This window comes from Cyanistes caeruleus, chromosome 4, assembly GCF_971803275.1.
Source record: "Cyanistes caeruleus chromosome 4, bCyaCae1.hap1.1, whole genome shotgun sequence".
Classification (NCBI taxonomy): domain Eukaryota; kingdom Metazoa; phylum Chordata; class Aves; order Passeriformes; family Paridae; genus Cyanistes; species Cyanistes caeruleus.
The window spans coordinates 39,012,789-39,031,755 of NC_141704.1; the positions used below are offsets into that span (position 1 = coordinate 39,012,789).

At 37.0% G+C, this 18,967-nt stretch overlaps 1 protein-coding gene across 1 annotated transcript in view; it reads left to right on the forward strand.

Annotated features, from left to right (window-relative positions):
- The window catches only part of LOC147653588 (uncharacterized), a 130,039-nt gene that overhangs the window by 76,647 nt on the left and 34,425 nt on the right, over window positions 1–18,967 (forward strand). The window contains exon 4 of the mRNA XM_086887772.1: window positions 8,677–8,800. Within this exon, the coding sequence (XP_086743898.1) occupies window positions 8,677–8,716 (40 nt within the window). The 3' untranslated portion in view covers window positions 8,717–8,800. The remainder of the gene's footprint in view (window positions 1–8,676; window positions 8,801–18,967) is intronic.

The window sequence follows — 18,967 nt, forward strand, 5'->3', positions numbered from 1 at the left end:
TAGATTAGATTAACACACTAGATTTTCCCCAATTCTAAACAAGTGTTCTATTAAAGTTTAATTTAAATGTATTGTAGAAAAGTTCACTGATTATTTTTTATGGCTGACAGCAGGCAAAACTGTGACGACTTGACAATTATGCTCAATAATTTTTTCAGTCTTATTTTAGATTAAATAACAAAACAAGATAGCTTTTTAATTCAAACATTAAAGTCTGGTCTGTTTTACCAGACTTCTTTTGAATATGCCAGTGGTTACTTAATGAAGCATGAATTACTGATTGTGAAACATGGAGAGATAAAATAAAATCTAAAATTACTAGCACACACCCTCTTACAGTCAAACAGGAACTAAAGTCTGATTATATTAATAAATGACAAGATCCTTTTATGAATGAGAGGAATAATTAATTGAATTTAACTTATTTTTTTCAGTTTATTTTTAATTAAGAATCTGGTTCATCATTTCATTAAGTGAAAATATTGTCACAACCTGTACCTTGTTCGTATGCACATGCACAGATTCAGACAGGTGGTGCAAATGCAAACCTCCTTTCCAGAAATCAGCATAAATCAAACAAAATCATCTGTGCTTGAATGGGCAGCTTGTCACTGCTGGGGGGGATGCCACCAACCCTCCTCTTGTAAAGAACGACTTTGGCATTTTGAGGGGGCGTGGGAGGGGTATACCGAGGCACAGTCCCTTTCGGGATGGGTTCTTGTTACAGGGAAGAAAAGTCTCCTTGCAGCCTCTGTGTAGTGTGTTAAAAATTTGAATTAACTTTAAAAATAAATTGCCTCTCCCTTAAATGACAGATCCATCTCTGGTAGTCCAGGAGTCCAGTCTGGGCTGTCCATCAGCTCTGTTTTGCATGTTCAGGAGGTTCAGCCTTAGACTCTCTTGTTTTGCTGCTTCCTGAACTGCTGGTTTTGGCCCCATGGCACTTTACAAATCCCAGCTTACTTGTTAAAGGTTTCCACACCAGGCCAGCTTTTAGGGTTGCTTCTACATTGAATTTGACCCATTGTGCTTTTAACAGTAGCTACTACAGAGGTTTTGATCTTGACTTGAGCTTATTTTTTATTACTGTTTTTATTATACTTGGTAAATCAAGTCTTTCCATCGGCTAGATATGAAAAGTTCCCACAAGTATTTCCTAGCTCCATTCTCAAGCTTTGCTGAAGGTAACTCAAGAAGAGGGGTGAGCAGGTTAAGGTGACAGCAGACTGTGTTCTTCCTGTGGCTCCAGGAAGGCTGTGACCACGCAGTGAGCACCAGGATAAGGTCCAGCTTCTAGGGCCAGACACTCACTCCCCCGGCAGACCTCTGCCTCACATGGGTGTTGCACCTTGGCCCCTGCTGCTGCTTCTGTTCTCCAGCAGTTTCTCTGAGCATTGGTTGGGTTTCTGTGAACTGAAACCCATGCCCAAATCTCCATTTCCCTGTTTGAAGCTATGTCCAAGTCCAGGATGAAATTTACTTTCCCCCAATACTTTGACAGTCTGATCTCCTCCAAACAAATGGAAAATAAAAAGTGGTTAGCCCTCTCTTGTCACAGCTCCACATGGTCTGAAAAAACAACCTTAGGAAAGCTGCAAAGTAGAAAACAAATTTTATTTCACTGCTTCATTGTCATTTTTCTATGTTCTCCTTTTGTACATTGTTTAATTCCCTGCATTGCCTGCGAGACTTAGCATTTGTTGACAGCAAGCCTCACCTGTTTCACCTTACCTGAAAATCCTCAGGGCCATGATCACTTCTAAGCTCAGCCTCTCTGAGTGTTTAAACCTCTCCAGTTTTGAACTCATATGGAAATATCAGCATATTTTAATTAATGCTATTAAAACACTTACCAGCAGTAAAAGGACTGAACTCATTCAATATGTGGAGTTGCTGTAATTTTTCACTCTATCTAGTCAGACCCTGAAATTGCTACAATTTCTAAAAAGGAGATGCCTATTTGTAGATCATTGGCAGAATTTTCAATTTCTTCTTTTTTCATTTTATTTTTAATGAAATTTGTCCTTCTGAAGAAAGCCAGGATAGGGATTAGATCTGCTTAAATCTTGCCTGAACTTGAGTCCAGGCACCTAGAATCAATAATAGTCAGCCTGTAAACCACATGTACCTCTTTACCAGGACTGCCTAGCCCTGGAGCTCTTTATATTCACTAGAGAACTCCCTGACTGCTTTGGGAATTCTCCTGGCATGTATCCTGGTTTGTACATATGATCTAGAAAGAAAGAATAGAGGCTTCTGTACACTATTGTATAAATATCCCTTGCAAAAATTCAATGAAGTGATGCTTAAATTAGACAGATACAGGGAAATGAAAGGAGGAATAAGGTAAAAGAATATTGAGTCCACTTCTAATTTAGTTTTCAAATTAGTTGGACCAGATCAATTTCATATTTGGATATTTGAAGCACTGTCTGACGAAAACACAAAGCTACTGTCCTTGAAAAATGTTGGTGAATGATGAGATGCTGAAAGATTAGTAAGGACAAATATACCATATAAGTTTTAACAGGAGTCAAGAAATGAAAGACTAATCAGCTTGATTTCATTTCCCAGGCAAGATCCTGGAACAATCAGTCAACCAAATATTTGAAGTCAGTTTTAAATGCACGCTCCAGAGCAAGACAGGAACTCAGTCTTGAAGCAATTAAATATAAGGAAGGTGCAAACCTGTGCATGCGAATCTGGAGATCAGTTATGTATGGAAATATTCAAGGACATAAGAGGAAATAAGTATTCTATAGAAAAACTTAGAAATCAGATTTCATAATAAAAGCATTCATTGCTTTTATTACTTCACAGATAATAATTGCTTCTTTGCAGCTTAGAGAAGAGAAGGCTGGAGCAAGTCAGGGAATAGGGGGAAAGACCAGACTAAGCATGTGAATATTTTTTACCAAGAAATCAAGAATAATCATTTGTCTGTGTACAGGACTGGTAAAAAATAGGAAAGGATGGGTTCAAATTGCAATAGGAAATGTTAGTTAGATGCTAGAAAACCTGATATGGAAAATATGAAATAATGGAAGTGATGACCAAGGAGGCCCTGGATATGCCACCAGTAGAAATTTTTAACTTGTTAGATCACTGTATGTCAGACTATGATTCTGTCTTCTAATAGAGGAATGCAGCAGATCCCTCTTGGGAACCTACTATTCCTTGATTCCATTATTGCATGAAAATGGCAGAAGCACATGAGCTCACATAGAAAGACAGCTATTTGCAGGTAATTCCTACATTCTTGAAACAACACAACAGTGTTTATCACAAAAGCTGAACCCACTGGCTTCCCCCGACATTATTTTTCTTAGTCTAAAATACACTGATGTTAACAAAAAGCCCTCTTTTGTCCCAATCTGGAGAAGTTTTCTGTAGCATGCTCCAAGAGAGCAGGAATAGCAGAAAAGACAAGACTCCTCACAGGTCACAGCAGTTTCTCAGCAGAGGTGGATGGTTTGCTACAGTAAATAGAGTCTTAGATTACAGCTGAGCAAGTGGTGAATAATCTGGGGGAAAGTGTATGAGATTTTTGCAGAGCACCCACTCAAATTGGTGTGCGTGTGAATGGGCACTGTAAGCTGAAATGGGTGATCTGAACTCCTGAGGAAGCACTCTAGAATCTATCTGGCTGCACCACAGAGTCCAAAGTAAAGGAAGGGCGAAAATGTCAAGCACAGGAATTTAAAGAAGCTTCTTTAAGTACACTACATCTGTGTTTTTATCACAGCAGTCTTCCGGAAATCCATCATCAAATAATCAACATGGAGAATATCTGAAAATAAATGCTTCATGGAAGAAAAGTTTTTTTGTTGTAAAAAAAAAAAAAAAGGAAGTTTCTTTCTTTTCTTTTTCCCTGAAAGACTTAGAGGACCACTGAGCTCTTCTGTTGAATTATATATACTGTGTCTTTTATATCTACTGTGGTAAATGAAGGACAGCAGCTGGTCAGCACTACTGCACACTTGTTTGCATTAACCTCATGATAAGCAGGAGAAAGAATAGATTTACTTACTGTCTTTTGCTCAACCAAAGTATACCCTGTAAATATTATTGTTGCCAGTAGAAACACTATTCAGGTGCATAAACATGCAATAACATCCCTGTGCTATCTTTAGCACAGACAAATAATTCTGGTCACTATGGTTTGCTCGACAGTTGCTGAATTTCTGCTGATGTGTTTGGCATTTGGTTGTAATTACCTATTCATCTGAATTAAAAGATTGATCACTGCAGTCAATGACTGATACAGAACAACATAAGAGGGATACATTAATACTGAAATTTTATGTAAGCATTGTTCCAGAGGGAAAAGAACATATGCAACAGGAAAATTGAGAAGACATCTGTCACAGTAGTCAAGCCTCTATCAAGCTTGATAATGATTATGAATCCATTACCATTGATATATTGCATAAAGCTGTGGGAATGGGAAGCTTTTCACATGACAGAGAGAGTAATCAACATCCAACAGAAGTCATCCCATCACACACACACCTGCTGTGTGCCTCACATCAGAACATGTCATTTGGAAATCTAAATGTTACTGGCATGGCAGAAGGAGACAGACAAATAATGAGATTTGCTTGTGAGCTATTTTATTCCTCTGCTAATGAGGTTTTCTAGTAACTAAACAAGCATTTGGTAACTTGCATATATTCCTCAGAATGTGTTGACAATACATAATTTAATCAATACATTTCAAATGCAGCTGAGTAATATTTCCAAACTGTTCTTCATGAAGAAAATTCAACTGCTTGTAATGGAGAAACATATTTTTTTCTATATATTTATGGTTATATTTATATATATATATATGTATATAATATTTCTGAGCATTTACATTACTATATTAAAATAAAAACACAAATAAAAACCCCCTTGCATTATGTGTGCATGAGTGTGTACCCTAAAAATGGCTGCAAAAATCTTATTTAAAATTAAGCAGAAAATACTTTTATTTCAATCTTTTTTTTTCCCAGAGTTGGGCTGAATTCAAGTGTGGGTAACAAGAATAGGAGCCTGTGTTTTGAAGACAAGAAAATACTAGAAAATTCCATCTAAGACAAAAACATGCATCTCAGAATCTGATAAAATCAGATAAAACATGAATCTCGTGTGCTGGGTTTGTATATATGAACTGCAGTTCATGTTTGTAAAACAATTCCAAATTTTCCCAAAATATGCTTACCCAGCATGAGAGTTTATGTACACACATTTACATATGCACATACACAGGATGTTTAAGCATACACATGCATATATATATACATATATATAAACAATCATACATACATGAATATCTTATATATATTAAATGTTTCAGCAGGCATTTAGGTATTTTTTTCCCTACTGTTTTGAATTATTGTGAAAGTCACAAAATTACTTTGTGTTTTAACCTTTTAGTTACAGGCATTTTTAACAGTTGAATAAGCAAATTGCTACTTTTTCCATTTGATTTATTTACATCTAAAAACTAAAAAAAAAGGAGGCATCTCTATATTAACTGGAATAAAAACAAAAGTTCTAGCTTTTTAAATAATGAAAGATGTATTAAGAGGGTTATATAAAATATGTTTTTTGCATTCATCTTTTACACAGAAACATTCTGGTAAAACAGACCATCAGAGATTAAATCCTGTCTTGTGAGGAAAAAAAAGAATAATAAACCACTAAAGTGGTGAGAGGATGAAACAATACCATAAATAGCAAACCAAAAGTAGTTTAAACTTTTCTCTCAGTCACAGCATCAGTCTAGTCTCTGAGTGAAAAAATACATAAACATCACTTTTGTTTCAAATGACCAGGAGGAATCAAAGGAAAATCCATATTGTCACTGTTCTACAAAAAGAGACAGATGTTGCATGACACAGAAAAGGAAGAGCAATTTGGTAAATACAGGGAAAGTTAGGGTAGCTTTTGTTTTATTTTAATTTGTTTTTAATTTAGCACAATCCTAGAAAAATTGTGACTTAGCATAGGATCTGTTTGGACATTCTCTGAAACTGGCTACTGGACTGCATCCTTTGGGTGAAGGTGCTCAGAGTCACAGCAGTCCTTAGCTCAGAGCTGCTCAGCATTGCCACGGCTAGGAAAGCACCAGATCTCCAGAAAACTCATGTAAGAATATTTAAAAAAAGAAATTTGCCAGCATAGGCCTCATGTGAGATGAGAAGAGTGATTTAGACCAGCAGTTGGGAAAGATCATTGTTTCTAGGGCTGATGAGTGGGACAAGAATTTTTATTATTTTTCTGCTCAAATCCATTTTGATACTGTAGAGTCATGTTGAGTATTGATTCTAACTTAAATATCTCGTAAATCCTGCCTGAGAGCAAGGCACACAACCAGCTGGAAGTTGTTAAGAAAGATCAGTAAATACAAGCAGGTATAGAAGCAGGAGGAGTAGAAATTGGGAAGAAATGAGGATGGTGAGAGAAAGCAAAGGAATAAAAAACTGAAGGTTTTTTGTTTTTTTTTTCCTGAAAAAGATGCTTGGCCAGGAAAATCTTCTGCTTATGTTAATGAGTTCATGAAAATCAAACACCCCATTAAAAATGGTGTTTTGCATAGTGTCAGCTGTGTATGAAAAAACAAATAAAATGCATTTCCAAAACATCTGTAATCTATTACAGAAATCTGTAATTTCAGATCTTGGTTTGTAACTTGAGATATAAATCTTGGAAAAAGATTTTTTGGAGACTCATTTTAATTTAGAAGAAATAACAGCAATTGGGAGGCTACACCACAGAACCAGAGAAGAATGAAAGCTCTGAAGATAAGACAATTCTATGATGGTCTTTATTGCCTACACCACAAACTTAGAGAAACATTCAGTAGCAAGAATGTGCTGAAGATATTAAGAGGAAATCTGAAGCACAATGAGACTGAGGTGGCAAGAAGCAGAATGTGCTCGGGGTGGAAGATATCCCAGCACACACCCCGTGGACAGGGCTGCTGCAGGAAGACACAGCAAATGGTCACAGGCAAGGCTGATTGCCCCTTAAAGGAAGCAGAATAAGCACACATGCATTTTTTTTCACTGTGATGCAGGTTTCTGCAGCACACCCTGCAGCAGTACCTAGCTCCATTTAAGAGATATTAGACTTTTCCTCAGCAGTCACAGGCATTTATTTGTGGGAACTGCTCAAAGGAGATGGAGTGGGTGGAACACTGGCTGAATAAGAATGGAAAACGTAGAGCATACAGAACATAGAGGTCTTTGGTAAAGGTTAGATCTATAGGTAGATGGGTTGGTAATAGGCTGGAAGATCATGCTTGAATTCAGCTATTGCAGATAAAATCTGTTAGCACTTGCACCTACTAACATGGGATACAGAGAGCTCTTTTGCTATGCCTTGCTCACGTGCACATTAATTTTTCTCTAGTGTCCCAAGCAAGACTTTCTGTGTGTCCTGGTATAAATCCTACACGAGTCCCCCAGGAATGGCACCTAGTCCACTCCCCACTCAGTGTGATGTCTCCAGGCTGGCAAACGTGGCCAGGAGCAGCCTGGCTGTGGCTGTGCTCCCTGTGCCTGCACTGCCTGTGCCTTGGCAGTGCTGCCAGCCCTGTGGTGCCTCTTCACAGCACAGCATTGGCCCCAGCCAAGGGACAAGCTCTGACAGAGCCAGCTTATGGCTCCCAAAAACCCCTCCAGACCCTGTACGCGTCCTCGCACATTTGTAACCAAGCCTCAGTGGCAGGGGCCGGTGCTTCTGAGCCAGATTTTGAAAGCAGCACTAAGTCTCTTAAATCCTATCTAGTCCTTGGGAGGTCTAGCATAAAGTGCTTTCAAGTCAGTTGTGTGAAATAAGCAGCAGTAACAACGCAACCCTTGGCCGCATTTTTATTTTTGTTGTTATTTTAGTGGGATTGAGGTGGATTGGGTTTTACAGCTAGCTTCAGCCAGAAAATACCTCCTTAGTTTTTGGATTTTTTTTTTATTAGTAAATATGCTTAGATGAAATGGAAACAAAATGTTAAATTTAGAATTCAAAAAGATACTTTGTTTGGAAATTCAATTCTCCAAAATTGTATATCCCTAAAGGATATTTGCCTCAGTGACAAATATGTATTTTAATTTTTCTGCTGAATGAAATTTGATGGAAGAAAGATCTAGTAAAGGAGCTTTGAATGCACTCTCCCATCCTTGAAAGAACTGCTATTAAACAAAAATTGATGGTCTTAAGTTTACACATTCATTCATATAGTGCAAAATTTGCCTATGTAAAATTGTCACAGGGCAGTCCATCTAAAATATTATTCCTCCCATTCTGTTCTGCCAGCATCCCTAAAAACAATATGCTGTTCATATCAGTGTTTATGGAAACTGAATTTGATAAAAGTAAAAATTCAGGTTCTTTTCTCTGGGCTAATTTTATTAGGAGATTTTGCTGCCTTTGTTGCTGTGGAATACTGTAAACAGCTTGAGTAGTATTGAAGAAATTAATGTGTCTATGCAACAATAAGCTTCTAATTAGGTTGAGTAACTGGGAGAGTATCTGGACCTTACAAATTTTTCTTTTCAATCTACATCCATTTTGTTCCATCATTTTATTCATGGCCAGAAATTTTTTTGGCATTTATATTGATGGTGTCAAACCACAAACTTAGTCCAAATCCTTTGAAGTTAGTGAAATCTCTTCCATTTATTCCCACAGGATTTCATGTCATCCTACTGAGATATATGAAGGTATATAAAAAAACTAAACGTGCCTTTTCTTTGAAATGGATGGAAAAGATGGCTTCTTTCCTTTTGTGAATTCGCTGCACTTTATAACAAAGGTAAGCCAAATCAGTACAACTTTGACCATTTCCAACTGAATCTCTTATGTGCTGGCACACAATTTTGGCAGGAATACAACTCAGTTTATAGTGAGTTTTACCAGTGCTTCCAAGAAGGCTAGGAATATAAAGACTACAGAGGAGCTTTTGATCATGGTGCTTATAGGGACATCTTTTCATCTGATTAAAGTACTATAAGACAGATTTAGAGCTTTGTTTCTTTGTCTTCTCTTCATCTCAGGTGTACAGTAATTATTATGAAGTATTTTCCTTGAGAAGTTCAGTTATTGACATGCATTATTTGAGTAATTTGTCTTTTTACTGACAACAGTATTGGCTAAAATTGAAAAAAAAAAAATAATAATGAGCCCAACAGATAATGTTATGAAGTATGGACAAATACTGATGTTTGTCTTCTCATAAAGAGAAAAGTGCATGTGTGCATTCACTGAGTTTGATAATTATACTCATGACATAATTACCAACAGAACATACTGCACCTCATTGCTGAATTCTTCTATAACTTTTAATAATGACTCACTTACTAAACAAGCAAGCTCTTAGAAGTACATAAATATCAGATACAACTTGTCCACTCACTACTTGAAATTATTCAACAGGTCAAGTATTTATGCAGGCTGTTTTCTTACAAAACACTTAAGTAACATATACAAGCAGCAGATACTCATTTTCAGTGGTTTTTACATTGGGCCATGCAATGTGAGATGGGTTTTTTTTGAGAAAGAAAATTAGTGTGTGGTCTGCTATTTGAAAACAGTAAAATAATCCATTGCAGAAAAGCACAAAAGGTTTCAATTTAAAAGAAGAAAGGGCTTTCCTATGTACTTTTGGCTTCCCTTATTAAGCTTACTAGAAAACTTCTGTAGAATTCTAAAGATGAATATAAAACAGTGCAGCATGGACACTGATGCCTTCAGCCTGTTGCCAAAAAAGTCATTTCTACAGACCATTGTTGATTTCAGCCTTTTAAAAAACATGCTAAGATTCTTAGGTTACATGCAAATTAATGCTGACTATATTTATATGGTTAGTCAAAAATTATACAAGAAAAGAAAAAGACCATGACTACTCACATATATGTTTATCAATTCAAGGCAAATCTAAGGTAAACTACACATAATTTTGGTTTAAAAATATGTTTTGGCTTGAAAACAGCATGGAGCAATCTTCATATTTTTTGTACTCTAGATGAAAATCTATTCTTGAAGGACTATCAATGTCTTTGATGTTATTGCCCTGAATTCAGAGATTGGCACTTTGCTAAAGCTGCAGAAATTCTGCTTTCTGAAAGTCTGCCCAGTGACTTACATTCAGCTGGTTGGCATTTTCCTCCTGCTTTTCTATCCCATGGAAACTGGGGACTCATCAAAAAAGGTTATTTTCCTATAAAAATATAGGAATTTCATCACTCTTATTGCTTTGCCCATTTCTCTGCCCTTTTCAGCATACAGGTGTCAAGAACATGGGTTTGAGGAGTCAAGAGCTGACAAGTGCTCCCAGGCACCCCAAAGTGTCTCTGTCAGCTGGGATCAGATCTCAGACAGCAGCCACAGAGACAGGTGACTCAGTACAGTTGCTGAGTACACATACATTTATTTATATATTATATATTTATATTTATATATTATATATTATATAAATAATATTTATTTATATATTTCTATATCTTTATATATCACATAGTTGTGGGATAAGCTCTCCCTGCAATTTGAGGAGATTTTTTCAAAGAATTTCTTCCTTGAGCCTTCCTGAACTCCTGTTTTCCCTGGCACAATAAGAGTACATTGTGGAATAAAACAGTAACCCTATACTGAAAATCTTCTAGAGAAGACTAAGAATAGAGCAAACTTACATGATATTTCTTCTTAACAGTTTTCCCACCTCCAGACACTTTCAGCTAGGGTTTCCAGGGCCTACTATGATTTATATGCTTGGTAACCCCCAAAAAATCTCTCTTCCAAGACTTGTCTCCCTTTAAACTGTGTTGAAATTTCTGCACCCACAAAACCCTTTGTTGAGGAAGTTGCCAGAAGAACCACATCAATTTGCTTTGAATCTGGTTTCTTTTAGATCCATTTGACCATCAGTTTTTCTCAGTTGGGAGGGATCATGAAGCCAGCCTGCCTCCATCCTCTCAGAGGGAGCACCACACATGCTTGGGTTGCCTCTGTCACTTCTCTAAGCCAGCTGTGACAGGTCCTTAGCTGTTCCCTCTGTGGAAGCAGCCCTAGATCTCCCTTGCAAGTACTTCTCTGTTTCTCTCTTGAACAGAGAGAAATGTCCTTCTAGTGCTGCCCGGTAAAATATACTCTTTTAGCTGTTCCTTTGTCTTTTAAACAAGGTCCCTCATCTTGCCATGGTTGTCTTTGCAGCTAAGTGTGGCTGTGGGGGATCTGCAGAGAAGCCCACTGGGATAGTGACCTGTGAACCACATGCCCATGGTAACAGGGCAGCACTTTCAAAAGCAGATTTTTGAACATGACCCTGGATATAGTTTGTCATCAAGCTAAGGATACCACTTCGTCTCGAGCACTCAATCAGCAGCCACAGAGAGAACCTAAATATTTCAACTCTGCTGCATGCTCCCCTGTGACATTTGCCCAGTTAGGATGGGGGTAATTGAAGTAATCCAATAAAGCTGTTTTTTCTGCCCTTGGTACCTCCTTGACCTGATCTGTCCCTGCACATTGCAGTCAGTGCTGCTGTCCCAATCGGGCTGTCAATGATATAGACCCAGCACTGTGCTCTCCCTGCTGAGGCCCTGGATTTTGATCTGTACAGATTTCGTGTTCCACACAGATGAACCCGCACAGACTCCATCAAAGCAGCCCAGGCAGTAATTTGATTTGACTTGAAGCTCTCCTTAGCATATAGTATGAAGCTGCCCCTGGCACAGTTCCTTCTAATGTTCATAACATATTGTCCTGTTGGTTGCACCCCTTTCCCAAGATATCTCCAGCCAGTGCTTTCACTGGAAGCCATACACCTTCTTTTCTGGATTCCTTCTACCAGCTGTAAAACACCATACTGCTGTTTCGGGTTCTTTCTTGGTATTGGATTAAAATAACAATCTGCTTGTTTTCCATTTCCCATTTCATGAGTTTCTGAGCTGCCAATGGCCTGAGTGAGACAGGACTAGGCTAAAAGCCAACATATTTTGGTAATCAGTGAATTCTGGTGTGAAAATATACCCTGCCAAGACCTGAACCTAAGCATACACAACTGTACAGATAGCTGATCCAGGCTTCCTGCCACAAATCTCAGGGGCTGTGAAGCCTGGCAAACCAGGGAGTGAGCAAGACACCCAATTCAATTTAAAATGTCTGACTGCACAATCACAATTAAGATATGGAATTTAGCATACGATAAGGCAAACTAGCACAAAACAACTGATTTGAATTTGTAATGGGATCATATGAAATAATTCCCCCTAAAAAAAAAATTATGCTTGAAGAATAACTAAACAAAAAAAAAAAAAAATTAAAGAGAAAGAAGTGAAAAGCCTACCAGAAAAACCTGGAGTGACAGAAAAACTTTAGTGGAATTTAGAAAGAACGTATGAATACTTCAATCTGTAGGACTTCTTAGTGACCAGGTGTTTTTTTCTTCTTTGTAAAGACAGACCTGTACTGCCAATTTCTCACAATCCTCTATTAGAGGACGTCTTCACTTTCTGCCATAAATTCTATGCATGAAGAACATATCATTCAAACAAAAGGACAAGTAAAGAAGTGTGTCTTTTTTCCTTCTTTTGCCATAAACACAAGCAGATTTTTTTTGTTAGGGGTACCAGACTGTGGGGAAAAGATATTGGCAGGCAAATAAGTGAAGGGCTGCCCTTCACAATCTTCAGCAGAAAACAAACATGTTGAAAACACTTTGGCAAGGGAACCAACAATTAGAGAGATTCTAATGTAAGGAAGTGCAAAGGTATCAGGTGCAATAGATTTCATATGAAATATTTGCTCTTTTGGATAGTATTGTTTTGTCCAAGATTTAAGTATAACACTGGTCAAAGTAAAGGCATCCATGGAAACATGCAGGCATCAGAGAGAAGAATATTTGCCTTTCTGCTTGGCAATCAAAGTTCCCAGCAGTGCAGCTCTGGGTATTACCTAAACGGGCTGAGCAGGATCAACAGGTAAAATCCTGAAGCTCATAATCAGTTTGTAATGAATCAGATCTCAGCTGAACTCAGAGAGCCTTCTGCCAGAATACATACTTGGGTATTTTCCTTACAGGGAAGATTTTACTGACAGAGGTGCAAAGAGTATTTTTTATATATATATATTTTTTTTTTCTTCTTAATTTTGTGGTGGAAAGGGAGGCCTCAGTTGTGGTTTCCAGTTCTCAAAGTGTCCTCCTTTTCAAAGCATTGTTCTGTGATTGGTTTCTGTCCATTATTGTTCCAGGATGCTAAGGCTTGCAAAAGGGATTTTTAGGAGCAGTAAGGGTTTGCTTAGCTCTGTCTCACTTGGGTTAATATGACCTTTAGTGATTATTTCAGCACAAAAAATTAAGAAAATGATAGCTTCTTGGAAAGTTAATATTTTTGAATATCCAAATTTACAATAGGAGAGAATTCTGCCACACTTCCTAGATTATGTAGGTCAGTCTTTGGGAGTACAGTAATCAAATATTTTTTCATATATATCTTATAGATGATCTTGCTACATTCAGGTAGATGGAATATAGACACTTCAATGTCTCTTGATTTTACGCTATTTGATTTTTTTTCTGCTTTATATCCCTTTCTGTCTCCAGATTTTAATTTTGGCAGAACAACGGTCATGCATCACATTTCTCAATTAAAGAAAAGAAGGGATAATTTCATAGGCTGATAGTAGTTTATTGCAAGGTTTCCAATTCTAGATTTAAAGAAATTATGTTCCTACAGTCTAGCTAACCAAAACAGAAAGTCAAAATAAAATAAGGCAGAAGATGATACAAGAGTGAAGCCATTGCCATCTGTTGATTTTAAACCCTCTCTGGCTGCTGTTCAGCTGACTGGATAGGAAATACCACATTTTGCTCTCATTCTGATGAATTTTTGAGGGCTTTGTACACTAGACCTTCATCTGTCTATGATCAAAGCAAAATATTCAATTCCTTTTTTCTCAGAAAGAAAGAAGCTACTGTTCTATAAAGTAGCCTGCCTTATCTGAAAAAGACTGAATTTTGAGTTTTCCCTAATCCTCTGCATATCAGATAGTGACAGGCCATGAGTGGCCTAGCATTATTCTGTGATCCTTCCTGGGAACTGAAAACTTAACATAATTCTTTACTAATGTTTTAACTGATACAAGAATATAGCCCAATTTCTACTAGAATGCATGTGTTAGACTTCAGATGTAACATAAGAACCAGCATATGTGTAATGAACCACTGGAGTGGACAAGAACTTTAATCTGAACCTTGTTCCCATGTTTAAAGTGAAATGTAACCATGAAAAAGAAAAAGAAACCCAAAAAGTCAACCAAAATCCTCAAATTATTTGGCAGCTAGGAAAACCCTGACCCAGATATCACAAAGATGGAGACAGGTCAGGTGATTCACAGATTTGCTGCTTTTAACCTCAGCCCCTAACCAGTACTGTTTCATTCAGTGCAAATAGGTTCTGATCTGAAGGAAAGGGCTTTTTGTTTTGAGCAGGCTCCGGTTTTTAGTGTGGCAGCTGCAGAAAGCAGGCTGCTCTGCCTGAGAAACAGGACAGTTTAAGATATAGCATCTATTTAAACAAATAGTTTCTATTCCCAATCCTAACAGAAGGTGGGATTTTGGGAAATGTGCTACCTCACACCTCCAATAGTCCAGTATGCCTTCTAGCCATCATTAGCATGTCCTCTTCCCCTTTTTTATACCACTCATACATAGAGGCCTCAGCCCTCAGGTCATTTCTGAAATCCAAATCCTTCACAAATTTAAGCTGCTTTTGTGCAAATTTAAACACAGTAGCTCAATGGGTTAGATGGACCACCATGAAAGATTTTTTTTTTGCTGTTCAAATATGGTCTTGCTAAAGTAACAATATATTTCCACATCTCCTGATAGGCACCTTTGAGACCTTGGTCTCAGAAACTGTGTGCTACATTTTGTTATAGAATGGTTTTGCGCAAACACTGTTATACAACTTCTACCAGGAAGTTACAGTCATTAAAGAGAGGAAAATATTTACATTTTGATAGTGCTGAAGATAAAGGGAGGAAAGCAACAGAGAGGGCGTGCTGCATATGCAGTGTCACTCTGTTCCATGCAGTTGCCAGGAAATATTTCACTGACTTCACTCAGGCCAGGATTTCATCTCAAGTTCATCTATGACAAGAAGGGATGCTTAACTAAATAAATGTGAAACACTGGGGCTGTGTTTCTGTATAAGCCTCCTGAGAATGGAGGAGGATTCAAAACAGATCTGAGAGTTTTGCAACCCCTCACCTCTGGAACTGCATTGCCTAAGAGATTATGAATTCTTAACTTTCCTCATCTCTCTGAGATCAGACAGTGTCTGTGCTGTTTCTTTTCATTATAGTTTTTGTTTCTGAGCTCTGGCTTTCCATCCTCCCATCTGCCACAATCTTTATACAAATATAGAACTAGGGAAATGAGAGGGCAATAGTTATTACATTTTTATATACTGCACTTACTGTATTTAACTGACTTTACAAATGCTAGCTATCTTATTTCACTGGCTTCAATTTGTATGGAAGATGAAATGTGCTCAGCCGCTGGCTCTGAAGTAGTGCTTAAAACCAAGGGTACTCACAGAGGTTAAAATTAAACTAACAGTCTCTATTTTTTAGATTTAGTAGCATTGAAACATTAACGATTCTTTTGTTGTAGAAAGGGTAGGAATAATAAAACGAAATGAATAGGATATGAAATGTGGCCCTGAAATGTGAATTCATGCACAAAGTGCATTATCAGGTTGCTCTGGGAATGGTGATGAGAATTAGATGAAGGAGTCACTAGCTATATGACATACAATTTAAATTAATGATCTTCAAAAAGCTGAAATTAATTTAAGGAAAACAGACCCACAGAGCATCAGTGATTTGGAAGGCAGTTTTAGTCACTGTTGACATTAAACAACATCACTCATACTGATTCCAATCTATGTTTACTATTGTTTCATTTCTCGCCAAAATTCAAAATCTATTATCCTGGCATCCTAGAACTTGGAAGCTGTTAATGCAATTGGAAGAGGAAAAATAAACAGAAAGAATTTTTTTTAAAAAAACAACCCTCAACCCTCTAAATATCCAGTTTATTCACTTTAATGACAAAATTACAAGTGTCTAAAAATTTAAGCATTTTGTGAGAGAATATATCACCAACTATTGCCATAAATTTTTCATAAAAGGTAACAGCTTCAGGATTCTTTTTCAATATGCTTCTATAATAATTTTTAAAAATGAAACCAATGTTTTCTTAATATGTGCATTTTTGAAGAAAAAGAAGCTTGGAAAGGTTTTCATAAACACTCATCATACATAATGTGAAATATAAAGAATCATTTCATGAAACTGTTTTACAAATCTCTAAGACAATTTGGAGCAATAGCCTTCCACTCTTCTTTCTACTCTTCTCTTATTGTTGACACAGTCAGCAGATGAAGAACTGTGGGGCTTTTTTTAACAACTGCACTGAAGAAGTTTGTGTGTTTGGGGAAGAAGATGATGAAGCTTCTAAATCTTGCTTTGCATTCCAGCTTCAGCTTGAGATTAGACAGCAGCAGAAGCAGACAATCCTTGAGTAACTGTTTGGGGCTGAAAGGCTTAGCACCAAGACAAAACATACACTTATCTCCTTATAAAACAATATATAAATAGGGGAATATGTGTCTTTAGAATATATAATATCATCTGGGTGCTCAGGGTGGAGGGGAAGAAATACATAAGTTACTAAGAATATTGCAAGATTAAAAATCACAGCATCTGCAGATTTTATGTGCAATTAGCAAAGAAAAGGTAATATAGATACTGGCTAAAGAATACACTTGTGAAATCTTTTTTCTCTTCAAATGATATTATCCTTAAACAGAATATGCTGAGAGTATTTTAAGCCTCAGCTTAAATTTCATAAGATCCTAGATTTTATGGCATTGGTAAATCACATGAGTATATTTCCCAGAATGATGTATTTATAGCAGTAGAGGAAAACTACAATAATACTGGTTATTTTAAAGTTATTTTAGGAGCCAACACAGTTTACAGCAGTGGTGGGAACAGGGAGACACTTTCACAGAGGAGGGAAAATGTCTGAGAACATAAACCATAAATTCAGATGCCAGCACTTGTCCCATTCATTATGTTCTTTTCTCTGATGTACAAAAAACATGTGCCACTTGCCTAAGACCTAAGATGAGTACAGTAACATGAAAGATAAATCAGCCCTCAAGAAAAACAGCTACAGGAGGATCCCCTTCCTACCAGATCTCTTTCAAGTACTGCTGCAAATTCAAAACACTGAGGCAAAGTCTCCATTCTCAGAAGTGCAGTCAAGTTCATTGTAGAACCACTTCCATCAGTCATGGAAGAGGACAATCAATCAATCAATCAATCAATCAGAGAATAGTTTGATTAGAAGGATTCTTAGAGGTCATCTTGTTCCAAACCCTCTGCTATGGGTAGGGCAGCTCCCACTAAACCGGGTTGCTCAAAACCCCATCCAACCTGGCCTTGAGCACTTTCAGGGATGGGACATCCACAACTTCAAGGTAATTGAGCAGCCGCTTTTTTCTAGTGTGTGTAGAAAGACAGAGGTCTTCCTTGTTATACACTCATCTAAAAGAGATTAAAGACTTTCTACAAGTAGAAACACATCATTCTTGTCATCACCTCACCTGTTAAATAAAAGATTTGGCCCATAGAGTTAAACAGAGCAAATAGTGATAGTCCCTTCTCACAACACCTACTTTTAACTGGATGCTGTTCTGGTGTTTAATTGTTTAGAATCTTATTTAGAATAAGAAAGGTATATTCCTATAACTGTAAAGTAAATGGATATCAGTTCTTCAAGAGGACTTTTTTTTTTTTTTTTTCCTGACTTTTAAACATGAGATCTGGCCTGTTTGAGCCAGTAAAGGTTTGGCTAATTATTTCAACAAAGCCAGACATAAAGACTACTCTTACCTCTTTTAATTAAAGGAATGTGATCTTCTGGGAGAGATCAAAGTCCATATGAGCAGTATTTACTGATGTTAAGTATTCTGATTTGTTGTCACACTTAAAACTTATTAAAATGCAATGATTTTTAAAATTAATTTTACTGGCAATTGCTTTACTTCTCCATGTAGTAGAGTTTGCTCTTCTGACTATGTGCATATAGATTTACAATGGATATAAATCTAAATAAGGGACATACAGCTGTACACCAAAATTCTATTGATGAATAGTACCTATTTGAAGGTTCATGGTATGACCAGCTGAACACAGACTTGGGGAAAAATTGAGCTGGTTTTTTTTTTAATTTTTTTATTGTGAGTTTTGGTCTCTAACTAGCTCACTGTGATCAAAAATAAATCCAAACAGAGTCTATTCTAATTGCTTTAATTTTATTCTAATCATATAAAAAGTATGAATTGTCCCATTGATGATACTCAGGAAAAATTCCCTCTGTTATTTTGACACTAGAAAGCTAAATTCCACTAATGTCAGCTTAAGGTAATCAAGGAATTCAGCAGAGTTGTCTGCTACAGATGTGGTTTTGATCCAACAAGTTCACAGAAAAAAACCCGTGATCTACTTTTGTTATTAATCTGCTGAGTTGCTTTAGCATACCCCTACAGCATGAGATACATCAGAGTAACCTTCTCAGAGGTTCACAGAAACACAGAACAGACTAATTTGACCTCAGAAAATAAATTACCCAGGTTTTAAGAAGTGAAGCCTTTGGGTGATTTGGATATGAATTTTCACTGATGTCTACTGACTCAACTTTATCATTGACTCATTCAGTAAAATACCAGAAACTTTTACATGGGAAAAGGCATACTGTAAAGAAAGACACAGCAAGTATCCATATAACCAGGAAAATCATGCAGTACTTCTTTGGATGTTAATAAAGCTTAGAAGTACAAATGACTGTCTTTGAGCACTAGCTATAACTTCCCAAGGCATAAGCAACAGTAAATAGTATGGCTACCATAGC